The 19,065-nt window shown below is 45.8% G+C and overlaps 1 protein-coding gene and 1 long non-coding RNA gene across 8 annotated transcripts in view; both read right to left on the reverse strand.

The window, feature by feature from the left end:
- Nucleotides 1–11,109, reverse strand: part of HIVEP1 (HIVEP zinc finger 1) — an 85,953-nt gene extending 74,844 nt beyond the window's left edge. The window contains exons 1-4 of one of the 7 annotated variants that reach the window (XM_028737724.2): nt 10,969–11,108; nt 8,038–8,227; nt 3,565–3,658; nt 2,571–2,700 (exon numbers count right to left, since the gene is read on the reverse strand). In XM_028737724.2, the coding sequence (XP_028593557.2) occupies nt 2,571–2,616 (46 nt within the window). In that variant the 5' untranslated portion in view covers nt 2,617–2,700; nt 3,565–3,658; nt 8,038–8,227; nt 10,969–11,108. Of the gene's footprint in view, nt 1–2,570; nt 2,701–3,564; nt 3,659–5,391; nt 6,221–6,255; nt 6,424–8,037; nt 8,228–10,968 lie in introns of those variants that run through there. The other 6 variants (XM_077933289.1, XM_028737730.2, XM_028737729.2 and 3 more) reach the window with 6 other exon arrangements.
- A 3,163-nt stretch (nt 11,110–14,272) lies between these two features.
- Nucleotides 14,273–19,065, reverse strand: part of LOC144328727 (uncharacterized) — a 33,536-nt gene continuing 28,743 nt past the window's right edge. Inside the window, exon 3 of the long non-coding RNA XR_013394014.1 lies at nt 14,273–14,849. This is a non-coding gene — a long non-coding RNA (uncharacterized LOC144328727). The remainder of the gene's footprint in view (nt 14,850–19,065) is intronic.

A 19,065-nucleotide genomic window follows, 5' to 3' on the forward strand; every position in this document is an offset into this window, starting at 1 on the left:
TAAGGCTAAAATCCTAATCATACTTACTACAGAGTAAGCATCAGAACAACACAGTGGGACTTACTTCTAAGTAAATATAGATTGTATTGCACTGAGTTTATGGAATAATGTCTTAATTCATCAACTGGCATCATGAAGCATTTGAGACATAAATACAGTATGAGGAACCTAAATGTGACACATAAATATTAATGAAAGCAAAGGCTGTTAACAGAGTTCCTAAAAAATCATGCAAATCTGCTCATCAGATCCAGTTATCTCAGTTGATCTTCCACAATACACTGTTCTCAGGGTGGCCAATATAACCAGGATTTGAAAAATCCTAGATCCCTCAATAGACAGGTAAACTGGTAATTTGGAAATATTCATTTGACTGTATGCAAGGCTTGTAGCTAAAAATGGTACACTTGCTGCCTATGAAATGGAAATATTTTTCCAGCTCCCAACACAACGTATGTTTTGCAATGTTCCACTGACAGAGCAGACAGTGCCCCACACCCCTGTTCTCTGGCTGACAGTGCTTTTAATCCAAAAGCTAGGAAAAACTGACCACAAAGACCCTTTCCTTTCCTTTTTTTTAAGATGGTGCAATATTCATGCCATGTGGCTACAAGTGGGTTCAAAAGCCAAAGAACCACTTCAGTCCCTATTAATATCCCATATGCCCATAATATCTAACTCACAATATATATTTCTGAATGGTTCCACCCTAGGGACTTGAGGCAACTTACAGCATATTAACAATACAATAAGGAGTGTGAAGTAAGATAATTAGTTGCTACATAAAACCAGGTTAAAACTACTCCACTGTTGGTTAGGCTCCAATCTTCACACACCAGGCCAAATCAGAAGTTACATCACTTTTAGAAGATGCTTGGATTCAAACTATAGTAAATGCCCAGTTACATTTAAAAGCAAAGTGATTGTAAATTGGGGTTGGAAACCCTTGGGAGTTTTATGTAAGCTGCTGGATCCTGTGAGAATTCAGTGAACCACATCTTCACTTAAAACACATGCCTTGCTGTCCCAAATGGTTACAGATTTCAGTATGGACACCTTGCTGAAAATGTTGCTCAGGTGTTGACAGTATACGGTGCAGTGAAAAATCCTAATACCTGAGTTACGGTTACATGGAGCAGATGGCATCTAAGCACAATGTCAAAAATAAGAGATTATACAGTGCATAAACATTACAGTGGCATTAGAGGCACAGAGATTCACAGGTGTAAATGTTTAGAATCAGAGTGCTAATCTCAGTGAACAAATTTGGGCTCACGTTTATACCAAGATTTGCTCAATTTAATGAATGACGGTTGTAGAGCAGCATGGCAGGAATAGCTTTTGAACATTAAAGTGACTGAGAAGGTACAGGGAATGCAACCAGTACAAAACCAAGTTTTGTAGATGATTTTCTTCCATCATTCAACACGATTTTTCACTGCAGTTACTTAAATCAACTATCCAAAATTAATTTAAGTTCACTGGCCCTAATCTGGAGAGCTGTTTGTGTGATGTACCTAAACACTTAACACATATTCAAGGCTAATCAGCCAGACCAAGAGGAAGAAGGATCTAATTTAGTTCCCACCCATCCAAACAATGAGCTGTGTGCACTGTCAAAGCTGACAGTACTGAAGATCTGCAACTACGTGCATGGCTACTAAATCCAGCAATGGGAACTGAACATTTAGCCAATCACTGCTGAATGCAGGGCCAGGAAATATTATAAAAATCCAGGTGACTTTGGTGGCATGTGTCCTATCATCTTTGACTGTTCCTTCAGCACAGTTTAACTGAAAGCTGGATGGCTTCTGAAAACAGCAAAATCTATTTCAAATGCCACAGATGCTTCAAGAAAAACCTTAAGAAAGCTTATACTCAGTAAATGTCAGGCCACATACCTGTTTGGACTTTAGCAGAAACCTGTGAAAATTTGGCACTCTAATAATTACGCTTAAAAAAAAAAAAAGAAGTTACATCTTATCACCAAGACCAGAGAAGTGATAAACTATCCCATTATCATCAGTGCAGTGCAGTTAAACAGAACCTACTTCATTAACATGCATGGAAAGTTTCTACCAGTCTTCGCAAATTTCAGGCTACTTACTATGAACCAGCCAATAGAAATACAGAAGAACCAAACAGATAAGGGAAAGAGAGAGAATTGGTATTTCAACTACCTATCATCCATGTGTGTAAAATGCTATGAAACTGAAGCTGGATCTAGGAAAAAGCCCATGTTGAAAGTTTTGAGTCTGTGTGTTTGAAAGATATGGAATTTGGATGACACTGCTAAAATGTAATTTAAGTTATTTAAGCCCACTGATTTCAATGGGTACACTATGAATATGACTTAGATATCATTCAATGAACATTTGTTCTAAATTATTTTAAGTACAATGATCAATACAGTATATGCAAGCACTTCTACGCTGTACTTTAGCCTGCGTTCACCAGGCAATTCATATCAACACAAGAAAAGCAATCTAATTTGTTAAGGTCTATGATGATTTGATTTATTATTATTATTTGTGTATTTTTATCTTACCAAAGCAGAACTCTTTTCTTACCTCTCAGATTTCTAGGATTTATTTGTTTTGTTCGAGGCATTCTCATCCAGTCATAGGCGGTTTTCCAAAAGTGGAGAATAGACCGAAAGCAGCTCCATAAACATGCCAATGGGGTCAGTCAATCCATATACTGGGGGGAAAGATGATAAGATTAGGCAAGGTCATAAGCAGCAGATCTAGAACTATCATGTTGATTTAATGAATTTACCATGGACTGCTATTAATCACATTAGACTGGGTTAAACTTTTTATACACACAAAAGTCACTATTTCATACTCACAAGTTCAGACAGAATATTAGTGGTATGTAAATCATTTAGAAATATATATCCCAATCAACTATTCCCCCCCCCCCCGTAGCATACAAACATTTAGAAAAGCCACAAAATGACTAAAAATAGAACTATGGCATTATTCTAGCTTTACCACTTAACATGCTTTATTTATAAATACTAAGTCACCCGCTCAAGTCAGGACCATGGTTTAAAACCACACTTGCAACTTAGCAAATACATTAATCCTGACTTACTAAAATCAATTATTTAGAACAATCCCAAACTGAGTCAACTCTTTTGGTAAGAACTGAAATAGTTCTACTTGTTGCAATTCATAAATAATGTAGTATCTGGATAGGCTAGCCTATTTCCACTGTCATTGAGCTATGCCTTGGCCTTCAAAACTTAACAAATGCAACTATAATCATGCTAAAAATGTAGTAACTCCCTGCTCAATTGGACCAAAGGGTCATCAAATCTAGAATACTCCTTCCAACAGGCATCTGTTTGACAGCTTTTGGAAGCTCCAACAGGGCATGAAGGAAAAGTATTTCTTACAGCATCTAAAATGTTGTGGTCCAAATATTTACTATATAGACCTAATGAGGTATCCAACTCAATCATACAGTTTTGTCTGGCTACTGTTTTCCAGCGTCTCACACACTATCCCAAGACAAGAAGTGCTGACAACCAAACCCAGATATTCATAGATTGCATACCCTATTGAGCTACAGCTTTTCCTTTAAAGTGCACATGTGATAGGTGACAACCTGAGTCTTTTTTTCTCTGGCAGGGTCCCTGTGCCTTTAAGAGCTGCAACAAGAAGCAAGAAAAAGGTGTGATGGAGAAAGGTAGATCTGAAGAACAGAATACCCTAGAGATAACAAGCTGACAAATGAAACAAGGTAGGATGAATTCACTATATACATTTTGAAAACAAATAATTTTCAATATTTATATACCACCTAATAACAAAGTTCTGAGCGGTTCACAAAATTTTAAAACATAAACTACAATAGGAAACAAAAATCTATCACAGAATAAAACTAGCAACAGAGAATGACATAAGTACAACAAATGTAAAAAAGCAGAAAAATAATATTCATGACTGGAAAATGTTGTCATCTGGCACCTAAAAACGTCATCATGTAAGCACTAGGCAGACCTCTCTGTGGGTGCAAACCCTGAAAAGGCACTCTTTTATAACTTAGAGCTAAGCAAATATTTGCTTAGACGCACATTCATTCCTTGCTTAATACAAATACTCATTGTTTTGAAGAAGGAATACTACTCTAACCCACACACCATGCCACAGAAACACAAGAAGAGCCTGCTGGATCAGATGGTCCCTTCTAGTCCACATCCTGCTCTCACAGTGGCTGATGATACCTGTGGAAAGCATGCAAGCTGGACATGAGTGCAACAGCACTTTGCTCACCTGCAATTATAATACAGGTAAAAATACAACAGCAACATATGTTGTGTGTAAAAAAAAAAGTCACAGGATCTCTGCTTTGTGAATTGCTAGGCTCACCCTACTGGTCTTTGGAAAGCATGTTACAAAAAGTTAAGAGGGCTCTATTTATGGGTAATAAGTTGAAACAGGAAGATCTCAGAGGAAGACAGAATGTCCTTTTTTGTTTTTGTTTTAAATGAATGAGGGCTATAAGCAGTCAACCTGAAAATAATCAAGCAGGATGCCCAATGTCTGCACCTAACAGGCACACTGTCACTAACATCATGCAACATTTATTCATGGAAAGGACTGCAAATATAACATGTATCAGACTCCTTTCTCTTGGGTGCTATTCTTTTTAGCTGGTTGAACCATTTTTATTAATCTGTAATGCTTAGGATAGTAAAATCTTTACAAAATGTTTAGAAAACTGGGTTTTCTAAACATCTACATAATGAATAAACTGAGGACCAGCAAAACCTCAAGGGGGAACTCGGTGTCCCTTGTTCCCTGAAACAACTTTTGGGAGGCGCAGCTCCCCAATCATAGTAGTGCAGGGAAGAGAGAGTGGTTTTGCAGCTGGCTGCACAATTCCCAGTCTGAGCAGTATAGTAGGAATTACTCCTTTTTCCTCCTCTTGTTGAAGGGGTGAAGAAAAAAGCCCTGGACATGTCAACTGTTCACCCTTTCAATGTTTTAATTGACTGGAATAGTTAAAAGGTGAGCCAGTTATTCAATGTTATTTTCCTGGGGCTAAACTGCACTAAGTTCCCCAAACTCCCTTGATGGGACACACACACTCTCTCTCTCTCTCCCATTACTCTGTTGACTGAGCAAGTCTCCAACCAGGAAGACTCCCATCTTGTGTATGGGTAGATCTGAGGGGTACTATGTGATGTCAACAACCTAGAACAAATAGCAATGCCTACAAATTTCAGTCTCCTACTTAACCTTCAGTACCACTGGTTAATCAAGCCCAACTACTGGATCACCAGCAATTAATAATAAGAACTGGCATATGTTTGCTTAACAGTAATAATTCAGGGGTGTTTGAATACAACATACAAAAAGCACATTACATAATATTTACACTTTAAAAGTAGTACTTCCGTCGGCCACCAGCAGGATCCTCCTCCCACCTTCTCTTTTCAGACTCTGGGAAAGCATAGCAGGCGCAAGACAAACAATCCTTTTAAATACGAAGAGATCAGGGATCTCTTTTTCCGTATTCATTAGTTGGGGGAGGTCAAAGGGAAGGACGGGAGAGGAAACCCTGCTTTGTTTAACAAGACAGTGTTACGGAAAAGATGGAAATGAGAACGAGAGAGACGCAATGACGGCGGGTAGCCCTGCGAGCAGTACTGTTGCAAAGGGAAAAACATGAATGAATAAAGAAAGAGGGTGGAGCTTGGGAAAACCCCTCTGCAACGCTGCACTGAACAAAGCACAGCACACATGCCAGGAGGTGGAGGAGAACGAGTGCAAACCGGGACCGACCCAAGGGAGGGGAGGGATCATCAAGAATGCCTTCTCACCACAACACAGCAAAGCCCAGGCGCGAAAGCCTACCTTGCAGGATTTGCAAGCGCCAGCGAATACAAACGCACGCAGCCGGGAAAAGGACAGGAGCAAACAGGAGCGTGCACGCAAATGCAAGCAAACACAAACCTCGCCAGCCGGAGCCGCCAAGGCAGGCAGGCAGGCTTCTTCCAGGGCCCATCGCTTTCGCCACCCATCCCCCGACTCTCCCCTGCCCCGCAGCGCTCCTTATTAAGGGAGACTTCGTGGTGGGCTGCGTCTGCCCCCGCCGTTGCAAGCAGAAAGGGCTCAGGAGGCGGCTCTCCAGTCTTATAACGAGGATGTTTGCACAGCGTGCGTGCGCGCCCGGGTCCCTTCTTCTCTTTCTCTCCCCCTACCCCGCCTTCCACCACCCTTCCTGGATCCCCCAGCAAACCTGCTCAGAAGGCAGCCGGAGCTGCTGCTGCTGCTGCTCTTGCTGATGGCGGCGGCGCTGGCGCGAAGGAGCAGCGGCCGCGGCGGCGGCAGCAGCAACAGCAGCAGCTGGGAAGCTCGGCGACCCCTGCGCGGCGGCGGCGTCTGGGATCCTCCTCCACTTGACAACCTCCAACACAAACATGACCCGGCGCTAAACCCCCCTCCCCAGCATCCTCTTCTTCCTCCCCCCCCCCCCCCCGTCTCTCAGACACACACACACACACAGTCTTCACCACAACCTGATTCCGCACAGACACAAACACGGCAGCGCCCCCGCCCCCACGCGCGCAGGAGGAGCACCGAGATCCCTCTCTCTCCACGCAACTCTGGCCCCAGCCAGCTCCTGAGCATGTCAAGATGGGCCAGCGAGACGGCTGTCCTCGTGAAGGGACCTGGAAGTGGGCGAAATCTCATCCCCGGCAGGTGCCCGAAATCTCCAGCCAGCCTCCAGCCCATTGTTCACCCTCCACACCCGGTTCTGATCCGGCGTCAGGTGGCTGCACCGCGGGGCCAGCTCTGCCCTCTCTTTCCTCGGCAGCCCCGGGGCCCTCGCCAAAAGCGGAGCCGTCGAGGAGGGCTTCCCACGCCAAGTCCCACACCTTTCCCCCCACCCCCTGCGTGCCAAGCGCCACCGACTCTCACCAACCAACCCCCCCCCCAGCTTCTTCCTCCGCTTTCGAACCTCACCGTCGCCGCCTGCCTCCGTTTCCCTCACCACATACACACGTTCAGTAGTGTAACGCGCGTGTCAACTCGGCTCCCGCTATCTACACAGATAACAACCCCTGCACCTCGCTCCCCCTGAGGAACGTTTCAGAAATTAAGTCTCTCCACACCCGAATACTTTCCCTTTCACTCCACACAGCGTCAAGTGCGAGTGCACCCACTAGTGTTTTCCTCCCCTCAGAGAGACTCCGAATATCCCGCCATTTCGCAAATACTCTACGCGGCCACGCTTCGGTAGAAAGCCTCCCCCGCCCTCGTTCCCAACCTTCCTCAGGGAACTTGTAATTCCTCTGTGGGGTGCCCTTTGCCCAGCCCCACAGCGCTGACCCCCCAAGAGGGGACTGTCCCCCGCCTCCCCTCTGACAACACAAAACCACCACACACCGTCGCCGCCCCCTCGCTTCCATCCTTCGTCTCCCCCAACCCCAAATTACTCAAACCCACCTTCCCAGCCCCCCCCCAATAAACCTCTTCCCCTCCCCCCTCAGAGAAACCCTGAGATGTGAAAGGGGTGTGTGAGAGGGAGTAAGATACTGTTGGGGGGGGTCACACTTAGGCACCAGGTGAGAAGCAAGTCCCTGATTACAGAGGTTGGGGGGGGGGGAGAAGGTGAAGAATGGGGGGGGCATATGTGGGGCAGGCACCGTGTTGCGGGCGAAATTAGGGTCTGGGCACCCGAGTTTAAGAGATAAAGGGGAGGAAGGCGGTTGTAGGGACGAACAAGCTGGAGTAGTTGGGGGGGTGAGATGTGGGGCGTTGAAGGAAGGGGTCAATGGGCGGGGACGCGCCGGAAGGCGAGGGGGGCTGGGCAGGTCTCTCTGCTGCTGCTTCCCCCTTTTTTCTTTCTTCTCCCCCCCCCCCGCCCCGTCTCTCCGCGCCCCCCGCCACCCGCGTTACAAGGAGGGAAGGGAGGCGAGCGCGCGACCGGCGGCTGCACCTCCGCCCCCCTCCCGTGGGGAGGGGGGGAGGGGTGAAGGGAGGGCGAGGAGATAATTGGAAAAGGGGGTTGCTTTACCTTCCCTCACTTTCTATTGCAGGAAGCGGGCCGGGTGACGTCAGCGGGTCTCCCGGGCCCCGCCCCCTTCGCCCTGTCTGCCTCGCCGAGGAGCGAAAGGGGAGGGGCTTGGCGGAGGGAGGGGGAGGGGTCGCCGAGGGGGTTTCCTTGTTTCCTCACTCGGGCGCGTCGAGAAAGGGTAGAACCGAAACTAAAAAGGAAGAAGAAAAGTTTATAACAGGAAGGAGGGGGGAGGGGGGAATTCCTTCCTAGCCCGTCCACTTCCGCAACGCAGAAAGGTTTCAGAAGCTTCTAGCGTTTTCACAGCCACGCGCCCCGACGCTGAGGGAAGGTCTGGTTAGGAGGGTTGCTGAGCACCTTCTGGGGCTTGCAATGCCCTCTGATCAGGTGTCTTGCGGCACCTTCAGACTGATCATTGGCGTCTATTTGGGTTAGCATCCCAATTCCTCCCCCCCGAAAGTTTTTATTAATTGGTTCTGGCCGCCCCCACTTCTTTTCAACAGGTATCCCCATAGTCTGCCAGTATTGTTTTAAACGAAACAAGTGTTTGTACTGGAGATTTCTAAACGATTGAGGCATTAAAAAAAACCTTAACATGCAAACTAGCTAAAAGAACATAAAGAGTGTTTTGCTAGATCATATTAAAGCCCACCATTCTCTTTAACAAGAAAGCCCCAGTCCACAAGTGTGAACTACAACAGTGGGGAGTGATTGTTTTACATGCATAAAATCTAGCATAGCCTTGAGTTAAAAGCATAGGATTCCACGCTTGATTTTTCAATGGCACAACATGGGGAAGAGCAAAAGATCGGAAATTGTGGAAACACTGAAACACCAGTGGGAGGTGCCAGCGTTGGGTAGCTTCTGCTGTTAACATCAGTTATATCTAGTACACTAAAAATATTGTAACTCACCTTGAACGTTCAAGAAATGAGTGGGATAGAAATCAAAATAAGTAATAAGCAAGTATGTCATTTTATGCATTATAAGGAAAATGTTAGGATATATAGGGGTAGACAGCAGGCTAATCACACAACCCTGTGAGGCACTTATATTTGAGTTAATGCTCCCACCAGACAGCTGAACCAGGAAAGGATACATTTGTGAAGCTGAGATCAGATTAGGCCAGCAAAGATAGATGCCAAGTTTGTTACCTGTAAGGCCTTGGTGGACAGAAATTCAGAATCAAGGTGAATTGTGTCAGACCACAAGACTAACCCATGACTCCCATGACTCCTGACTACTGGCCAATAGGAGTTGGAGGGCACCATGTTGGCTAGCCCTGAAAGTGAGAAACTGTGTCACGCAGTACCTAAATGTTTATGCAGGTGACCCCTTTATCTTAAAACATGGAGCAGTCCTGCCCAATGACAATTTTGACACCTGTGCCAAACTGCAAGATTGCCAGGTTCTGAAGGGAGAGGCACCTAGACTTTTCTGTTAGATCACTGTTTCCCAAACTTGGTTTTCCAGCTGTTTTGGGACTACAAATTCCATCATTCCTGACCACCAGTCTGCTAGCTAGGGTTGGTGGGAGTTGTAGTCCAAAAACAGCTGGAGACCCTAGTTTGGGAAACCCTGTATTGGATCAAGGGCAGGCAATCTGTGGCCCTCCAGATGTAGCTGGACTCCAACTCCCATCAACGCTAGCCAGCAAGGGGTACCAGTACTTTAGTCCACCCATGTCCAGACGGCCACCGGTTCCCCATTTGTGTGTTCAACCATAGCACTCCGGAATATGAAAAATATTCTGCAAAAGAAAATACTTCTCTTCCAGTTTGTGTTGCTATTGTTGAAAGGGGAGGGCGCTTCCACAGACTTTTAATATCCTGCTATTAGTGCCTTCCAATATTTATTCTGCATCAGCCATATCTCAGAGACAGTAGAGTGGACCATATTCTGTTGCAGATGGTGCTAGCTTCAAATACCACAACAGAGTGAAGTCAGATAAGGCATAATTTCTGCAATTGCCACAGCTTCCCATTGCGACCACCACAACCAATCCCCTTCACACAGAGCACATGGCATGGCATTGGCGTAACCAGAATTTATGTTTGGGGGCGCAGGACTTTTGTGGGGGGGGGCAGAACCCTGCTATCTGTGACTCGATTGGTCAGTTAGTTAAGGATTTTTATTTACCTGATTTAGGGGGTCAGCTGCTGCCCCCTTTGCACCCCTCTGGCTACACCCATGTGGCATGGCACGTTTCCTCCAGCCAAAGTCCAGCTGCGCTCCGTGGGTCTCCCTTCCCGGCCCCAGCTAAGCGGGCACAGGATCGTGCTTCGGAGACCCTGACAAGTGTTTCTAAAGTGCACCCACCTCAGTCAGGAAAATAATGGCTGGAAGCAGTCAAGGCAAAACCTATCCGCGCCTCCCGTCCCGCACCTTTGCCTAGAGATCGCAAAGGGGGGGGGGGAGGCGGACACAAAACCACCCAGACAAAACTCGACGGGCAAAGTTCTTCCCAAGTAAGCGGAGCCTCCCGCGCAGATGCCCGTCGCACGCCCCCCTGCCGAGGCCCGTCCCTCCAACGCAGCCACACGCGCACCCTCCCATGTATGCACATAGCTGGGGCTGTTGCTGCTGACGCGGAGATCCCGGAGGTTCCTCCTTGTTGCTGCTGGCGGGTCATGCAGGCTGCGTCCCTCCTCCTCCTCCTCCTCCTCGCCGCCGCGCCTCCTCCCCCTCCTGCTTCCTCTTGCCCTCGCTGGGTTTTCCCGTTCGCTCCCAGCCACGCTGAATCCCCTCCTCCTTCCCGTGGCAACAGACCGAGCAGGCGGCGGCGGCCAGAAATACACACCCCACAATGCAAGAGGGCGCCTCGTGGGTGAGGGCGCGCAAAGCCCGGGGCCCCCACCACCACCCAACCCCCCTCTCGCTCCCCTCCAGCCTCGCCCAGCCCCGGGCCGCGAAACGCAGAAATAAACTCACCCCGGGAACAAAAAAAGAGAAAGGGAAAGTCCGCGCTGGGTCTCGCCGGGGAAGTTTTCACAGAAAACGAGCAAAGCCGAAGGCAGTCCCCTCCGCGCTTGGAAGTGGGCGTGAGAGGAAATACGAAGGGGAGGCGCCTAAGGCTCGCTTTTCTCTCTGGCTCGCTCCTACCCGCGCTTGCTCCCCTTCTTTGGCCCTGGCCGGGGTTTCTTGGCTGCGCTCCTTTGATTGGTTTGCACCCTCGGCTGTTTCTAGGGATGGAGCGAGTCGGGGGGCGTCTGGGGCGGTTTCTGCGGCTTCCTTCCAGGGCAGGAGACGAGGGGAGCAGCAGCCACGAGAAGTCCTTGCTAAGCAGAAAGCATTGTTATTTTTCCAAGAAAGGATTCCAGCAACGCGTTGCCCCGGGTTTGCAGCCGACTCGGTTGCATGATGCTAACGGTCCTAGCACTGTTTTAAGAGTCATCAGATTATATATGTGTGTGCGTAGAGAAAAAGAGAGTAAATTAATGCTGGTACATTTCCAAACAAATCTCAAAAATTACTCCTATACAAGGGTTTACATTTCCCCCCTTTTAACTTGCTTAAAATATTATTTTATCCTGTCTTTCTGTAAAATGGCCAAGGCAGCTAACAGCACCCAAAGCCAATAAAGGGATAATTTATTTCAAACTTTCATTCTGCACAGATTTTGCATGGCATAATATGATTTATTTGTGCCACCCCAATCTGAGTGGGCCTATATTCCAGGGGTTCCAGCTGCTTACCCAGGGTCCGTGGGTTTTTTTTGGAAATGAGACACAGTGGAGATTGTGTTGTCTTTAGAATACATGTATACAGAATACATGTACACATGTATACAGCCTGAGCCTACAATGGAGGGGTTCAAAACATTACACTCCAAGAGGGTCCTGTGTCTCCTATTGCTGCAACCTCCGATTCAAGCGGGCAGCTCACATTGTGCTCTGGTTCCCCTCTCCAGCTTGCTGCATTTAACAGACTGCCACTATTTTTCCTTCAGCCCCTATCATCCTTGACTATGATCCTAGGGACTACTACTCTCCTGCCAACTCTAGAACTCCACTTCAGAGGCCTTTGTCTTTCTAAGTTATTCTGAGTTAAGGGAGGCCCTCTCCCCATTTGCTCTGTGGCACAGAGACCATTACCATGCTGGCTCCTGGCTTTTATTTTCACATGCTTGAACCTAACATGCATTTCTGAATCTTTCCCCATGTATTTGCATGATGGTGGCACTCCTCTTGCAACCCACCTTGGATCAAGCCACCAGTTAAAGACCATTCTGTTGTGGACAATATTGAGCTAGATAGACAAATGGTCTGACTCAGTCTAAGGCAGTGATTCCCAGGATTTCAGAAGGTTCTCTCCCACCCCTCTCTAGAGAACTGTGATTTTTTGCATGCAGAGTAATGTTCTACAACTGAGCTTCCATGGCCATTCCTGACTAGTTTCTGAGTAGAAATGGTTAGGATAACAAGGTAAATTAATTATATATATAGCTTTTATAAATAAAATAAAAGTAGATATGTACCAGATTATCTCTGGTTAATGCATGAATGCTGGTGTTACCTTTAAAACCCTCTACAATTTAGGGTCAGTCATCTGAAGGATTCCTTCATATTATAATAATAAATAAATAATATAAATTTTATAAATTATATAAATTTATATCCCGTCCTCCCCAGCCTAAGCCGGGCTCAGGGCGGCTAACAACAATAAAATAAGGCAACATTTTAAAATCATTTCATTAAAAAATTACTTCAAATCAAATTGATGGCAACCATTAGGTAGAGTTCTGTGAAGATTGCCAAAGGAGGGAGTCAGGCTGTGCCCTGGCCAAATTGGGCTTGGTGGAACAGCTCTGTCTTGCAGGCCCTGTGGAAAGATGTCAAGTCCCGCAGGGCCCTAATCTCTGGTGACAGAGCGTTCCACCAGATCGGAGCCATAGCCGAAAAAGCCCTGGCTCTGGTTGAGGCCAGCCTAACCTCTCTGTGGCCTGGAACCTCCAAGGTGTTCTTGTTTGAAGATCGTAAGTTCCTCTGTGGGACATACCAGGAGAGGCGGTCCCGTAGGTACGAGGGTCCTAGGCCGTATAGGGCTTTAAAGGTTAAAACTAGCACCTTAAACCTGATCCTGTATTCCACCGGGAGCCAGTGCAGATGGTATAGCACCTGGTGAATGTGATCTCGCAGCGAGGACCCCGTAAGGGGTCGCATAATATAATATGAGTGCTCGTACATTAAGAACAACTTTGAAATCCCTGCTTGTGGACCCACCAATACGATTGGTTATGTTGGTTGGTAGGCACAAGAGGCAAGGTCTTTTTTAGTGGTGATCTCCCACTCCACCACGACTTTAGAATTCCCTCTGTGCTGAATTGTGCCGGCCTCTTCTATATAAGCCTAAATGGACCACCACAACTCATCTCTTCCAGATGGCTTTTACTTAAAATATTTTAGGTGTTGATTTTTGAAAATGCTTCTGTTTAAAATGGTTTTATGCTAACTTACTGAACTGTTCATGGTTATGCTTTTGTGTCTGCTCCAATCCTGAAAAAAAACATCTTAATTGTACCTTCTCTATATAGGAATATAGGTTTACCTAGATTGGTAGAATAAAATCTGTCAGTTTCAGACATCCCATAACATCTCAACTCTCATTCTCTGGTATTTTGGACTGACTGAATTTTCCTGATACTGTACAATTAAGCAACCTGTTGCCATCAATAAATGGGCCCAATCACAACCGTAAAGGTCTGTTTTTGTCCCTGCATAGAGAGCCAAGCTCTTGCCTTTGTGCAAGACCCAGCTCAGTGTTTGCATTAATCATACAGAGACTGCTGTATTCTTTCCCTCTTGAGCTAAGCCCTTTTCAGGTGCTCCACCTCATGTGATAACCTGTCGCTCGTCACATTACAGTTGGCATGCCTGCAGCCCTCTGCGTGCTCAATCCCAACTTCTGCAGGAGTGAGCCCTTTCTACTTATGCAGGCCCCCCTTGCATTTCAGAACCCGTCTTCCAGGGTTCTGAATTGTACAGGAAGCCCCCCACAAATAGATCAGGCTTCCTGCTGCAGAGGTTCAGCCCCAATGCATAGAAGGCAGGGAGAGCAGCCCCAGTGATAAGATGGTGGAGCGGCCAGGGAGTATGCTTCTATTCTCATTACGGTAATCAGGCAGGAGGCGGGTTGGGTGAGGGGAAATAGGCCTCAGTCTAGTCCTGCTCTTTTCTGTTTTGTTGGGGAACATTTTATACACTGATAATTGTAAATCTCCAAAGTAAAGAATGAGTTCTACAACATAATTCCGTTTATTCAAGAGGCTCAAGAGATTTCTCAAGGCCTTCACATGAATAAAGTAGATTAGGATTGCTCTAGACATACGATTTGAAAAATACTTCCATTCACATTTTTTGAAGTATTATGGCATTGAGGGTAAGCTTCATCGTGTTAGGCAGCTTTGAGACTGGAGGCGGGGAAAACATGAGGTTACAGCATTTGGAGGTTATCGTTTGGGGGAAAGACAAGGGGACAGGATAGAGGTGCATATTATTACACATGATGTTGAGAAAGCAGGGATTGTTGTTGCTGGCATTTGTCGGTCTCGAGAGACAATGGAGTGTGCCTTTGGGGGTGAAGTCAAACTGCTGTGTTAGCAGCACCAAAATGACCTCCCCAGGACGCAAGCCTGGGCAGTGTTTATAGAGGTCCTGGGCTGCGCAGATGACAAGACCTCATTGAGGTGGTCCAAAGGAAAGCAGAGCAAGATGTTTGGCACCAGCTTGGCTGCAGGAGCTGCTGGAATGAGGGACTCCACTTCAGATTTGTGTAGGGTTTACTCCTTAGTCTTTTCTTCTCCTGAAGATATCCTGCAGGGCAGCAGAGGTTTAGAGTCAGTGCAAGGAGCTGCTATCAGGTGCTGCATGAGTGCTCCATCCTTAAGCAGTACTGTATGAAAACACTCACCACCTATAATAATAATAATTTTATTGTTTACTCCTCAGTCATCTGGTTGGGTTCCCCCAGCCACTCTTGACCTAAGGATCTTTTAAAATGGAAATGCAACATTAAAAAGTACACAAGCATTGGAATAAGGGTAGCTGTGTTGCACTTTACTATAACGTCAGAAGCAATATTGAAGACATTCCTATGAAACATAACCACCAGCCATACAGCATTCACAGCCTCAATGGATGCAGTGGATCTCTGAAGGATTGTTTTCCCCCCAGCAACAAATTTAGAGATGTGTACAACAGGCAGGTTGATTTATAATTAATTTGGCATCTCAGATTAATCTTCTTGATGTCTGCTGGACATCCAGAAAATCAATCTAGGATTTTAAATTAATTATGAAATTAGGTCAGGCTCATTGAATCTCAGGGCTGATTCACACACAAATGTATCATCACTTGATTGCCCGTATCACAGGGAAGGTAGCATCAGCTGATACTCAAACTTCTGTCTGTTAGCTTCACAGTGACAAGTGTATGTGGAAGTCACCTCTTGATGTTGCAGTTAGAGAAGTGCGTATGTGAACTATCTCAGAGATTACATTTGCTTGTGCCCAAGCCTGAAGGCATCTCATCAAAAACTATCTTTACAACACAGACCAACCTATTCTTGACCCCAGTCCCACGGTTTATGGAACATCTGATGCCCTAAGAATGAAGTAGACCCAAGCATTACATTAAAACATTTGTATTCCTTTAGTATTAATGGCCTGTTTAAAAAACCCAAGACCTTACACAGCATCATTTTCCCCTGGCGAAATTCAGTCGTGTGTGGAATTCACATTTCTTGTTTTCCAGTGTTTTATATTTTATCTCTCAGACCTCCACTGATTTCTCAAGGTCTATAAACTAGATTTCCTCTGAACTTTAGCTTTTCCTTTCAAAAGCTCACATTTCTGTCTGTATTCATGCCCATATAGCATCTAACACAACTTACTGTACTTTTTAGCCATGGCATTTGTCTGGCTTTTGTTTGTTCAAGTTACTCAATCGACAGGTTCCTCAACAGGTTTTGTAGCATTTCAGTGCACTCAGAATGTATCCAGTCCAATCATCCACAGTCCGTACCAAAAACATTAGTATTAAGATGATAATGTGTCAGATAGAGGAGAGCTGGGATCCCCAAATATTGCTATGACAGGAACAATTTAGATATATTTCCCCCATGAATTTTTTAGAAAAATCATTCTGTGGCATTGGCTTAAAACAGTGTTTTAATGCTATACTTTGCTTTCATCTCTTGACCAGACAAACTCATCAAGTGCCGGAAGATAAAATCATTGAGCGACTCACAGAAAAGCCCCAATCAGTTCCATAGAAATCTTGTGACTTCAGTAACCCATCAAGATCAAAATCTTTTTTTCACAGCATTGATTTTTCTTCTGCATGTGAACAAGGACAATGATTTTAAAGCTGTAGCAGGGGCAGGGGGAAAATGGCTAGACTCTTCTACCATATTTGTAATTTTCATTAGTCGGGCACTTAACATAGTTGTGATAATGGAAAACATAAGGCAATTTTTAGTAAACGCTCCTTGTGAAATGCCAGACATGCAGAGAAAATGTATGTTTCCTGTTACAAAATTAAATGTTAGAAATGAAAAGGTTTGCAGCCTATCTCTCTCAAAGTGAAATGCAGGCCCTAAATGGGTGTCTTGCTGTGGTCTGTCAGAAAGTGGTAATAAGCTGTTTTGAAGGGCTGAGCCTGCATGTTTGTGCCATTTCCCACAGTTTGTGTTATAAAGCTGCTAGCTGGTCTTCAATTAAATAGAGAGGGGGAGTATTAAAGCACCGTACAAGTGTATGGTTTCATTTCAGACCATCTTTGCATCCCTTTCTCCGTAACTGTTAATTTATTGCAATGATTTAGTACCCTGACAGTTTTACTACACCTAACATTTGTTACTACACCAGTAATACACTTAAGCATTGTAATGGACACAGATGAACCCCACCATCCTTGCCCTTTAGGCTTCTGAATCTGATTCAGTACTCCACATTGTTTTGCATTGTATTTTTAATAATGGCTGATATTCACCTGCAAGCAGAGCAGACTGCAAACAGATTGAGGCTTCCCTTTTCTTTCTTCCCTGCCTTTAATCTCCCATGTGATCTCCCAAAACCTGTTCTAGGGGGTTGGGTGCCTTCTGGAGCAGAAGCCCCATTTCATGAGTGGACTTCCACTCACATCATGTTGGTTATCTCTCATTCTATTTTATACTTTTTGTTTGGGTGAACTGCCTAGAAAACATGTTACTGGGCAGCCATACCTATATAGTATGTAAGTAATTTCCGACACACCTACACCTTTTTTTAAAGTTAGATTGGCTCTCAAGTTCAGTTCTGTTAACAGACAGGCAGTGCCCCTCTTAAGTCAATAGGGGAAATGTGTAATAAACTTTCACCAATGCCAAACCGACCTCCCCACCTTAGCTATTCAGTTGCAGAAAATTGTGCAGCCACAGCAAAGTGGGCAGTCAAAGCAGGAAGCAATGCCCCACTTTCTATATACATTCCCTGTAGACTAGCTAGAAATTCCTGAACTAGTTTGGCTACCAGAATACAAGAAGGGTTCCCATAGGAGCCAGGGCCGGCCCATGACATTTTGCTGCCTGAGGCAAAGGACTAGATGGTGATTCCTTGCCTGGTACTCTGCCCACATATACATTCTATGGGTAGCATCACCCAGCACACCTGTGTGAAGCATGTTACTTAGGGGGCATGGTCAGAGACGTAGCTAGGGGGGCAGGAGGGCATACTGGGCATCACTCACCCAGGGGGCTTCACTTACTGCGGGGCCTGCAGTGCGCCCGAGCCACCCGTCTCTCCTGGGAGTGACACAGTGGCTCAGGCACCTGCAGGCTCCGTGCTGTGCGGGAGGCAGCAGGCGGACTCCATGGACCCTGCCTTGGGTCGCCTTGCCCAGTGGGTGGCTTGCCCTGCCCCTGGGCACACGCACCACCCCAGGCGCCCAAGTGGCTTGCTACACCACTGGGCATGGTCGTAGCCACGGTTCAAGGGAGGCAGCTGTCCCCCTCCAAATTTATAAATAAAAATGCTTAACTAAAAGTAGAAATAATCAGAATATTTGAAATGTTCTCTGAGGTCACTTAAATGATGGTGCGGCACATTCTAGTGACACAACTGACAACCCAACTGAGCAATGGGCATGGCTTCCGTGAAATGACCAATCGTGTCACAGGTAGCTCAGTTCTGGAAGTTTATCATAGTTTCTGGCATTTTCTCTTAAGAGTGTGCACCTACAGGGCTTGTCTAGAAATGACTGTAAGTTTCTCACAGCCTATTTATACTGCAAAAAACCCTCAGACCTCAGCCGATGATATAGTTCACAATTTGGATCAGTGCAGAGCTCATAGCTAATGTTTGTTGTGAACCAGTGTTTTATTTCATTATAGTGTAGTTTCCTGGCTATCATTGGTGTTCAAACTCCAACCATCAGCCTACCTAGGACACGCCAATTGTTTAGAAATGGATATACAAACGTTGTTTACTGCCTCTCCCAACATAAATCCTGGCTGCACCTATGTTAGGGGTGCAAGACAGGTTGTGTGGCTCATACAGTTCTATCCTACAAGAGAGGGGGAATGGCCGGGGGACATGTGAGAAACAGGCAGGTGGCTGCTGCCCCTGCCCCACATTACCTGCCGCATGAGGCAGTTGCCTCCCTCTGCCAAATGATACGGCTTGCCCTGACAGAAACTGATAGAAACAATAAAGGGCATGATGTGTTTGTCCACAGACAGCTTTCCAGGTTATGTGGCCACATGACTAAACCGCTTCTGGAGCAACGGAACACTGTGGGTTAAAGCATGGTGAGAAATTGAACTCAGCATATAAGATCAATTTAGAGAAAAAGTGTTCATAACTTAAGTCCTATGTTTCATTTAGAAGCTGTGAGTGGGAAGTGGAAAAGAAACTACATTTGCCGCCCATCCCTTAATTTAAAATAAAATGAAATCAAAGGACAGAACAGATTGCATAACAGCAGCAAGCATACCAGACGAGGCAGTAAAATAACCTGGAAATTCCTAGCGGAAATGCAGCAGGTAGAAAAT

Source organism: Podarcis muralis, chromosome 8 (assembly GCF_964188315.1).
Source record: "Podarcis muralis chromosome 8, rPodMur119.hap1.1, whole genome shotgun sequence".
Taxonomy (NCBI): Eukaryota; Metazoa; Chordata; class Lepidosauria; order Squamata; family Lacertidae; genus Podarcis; species Podarcis muralis.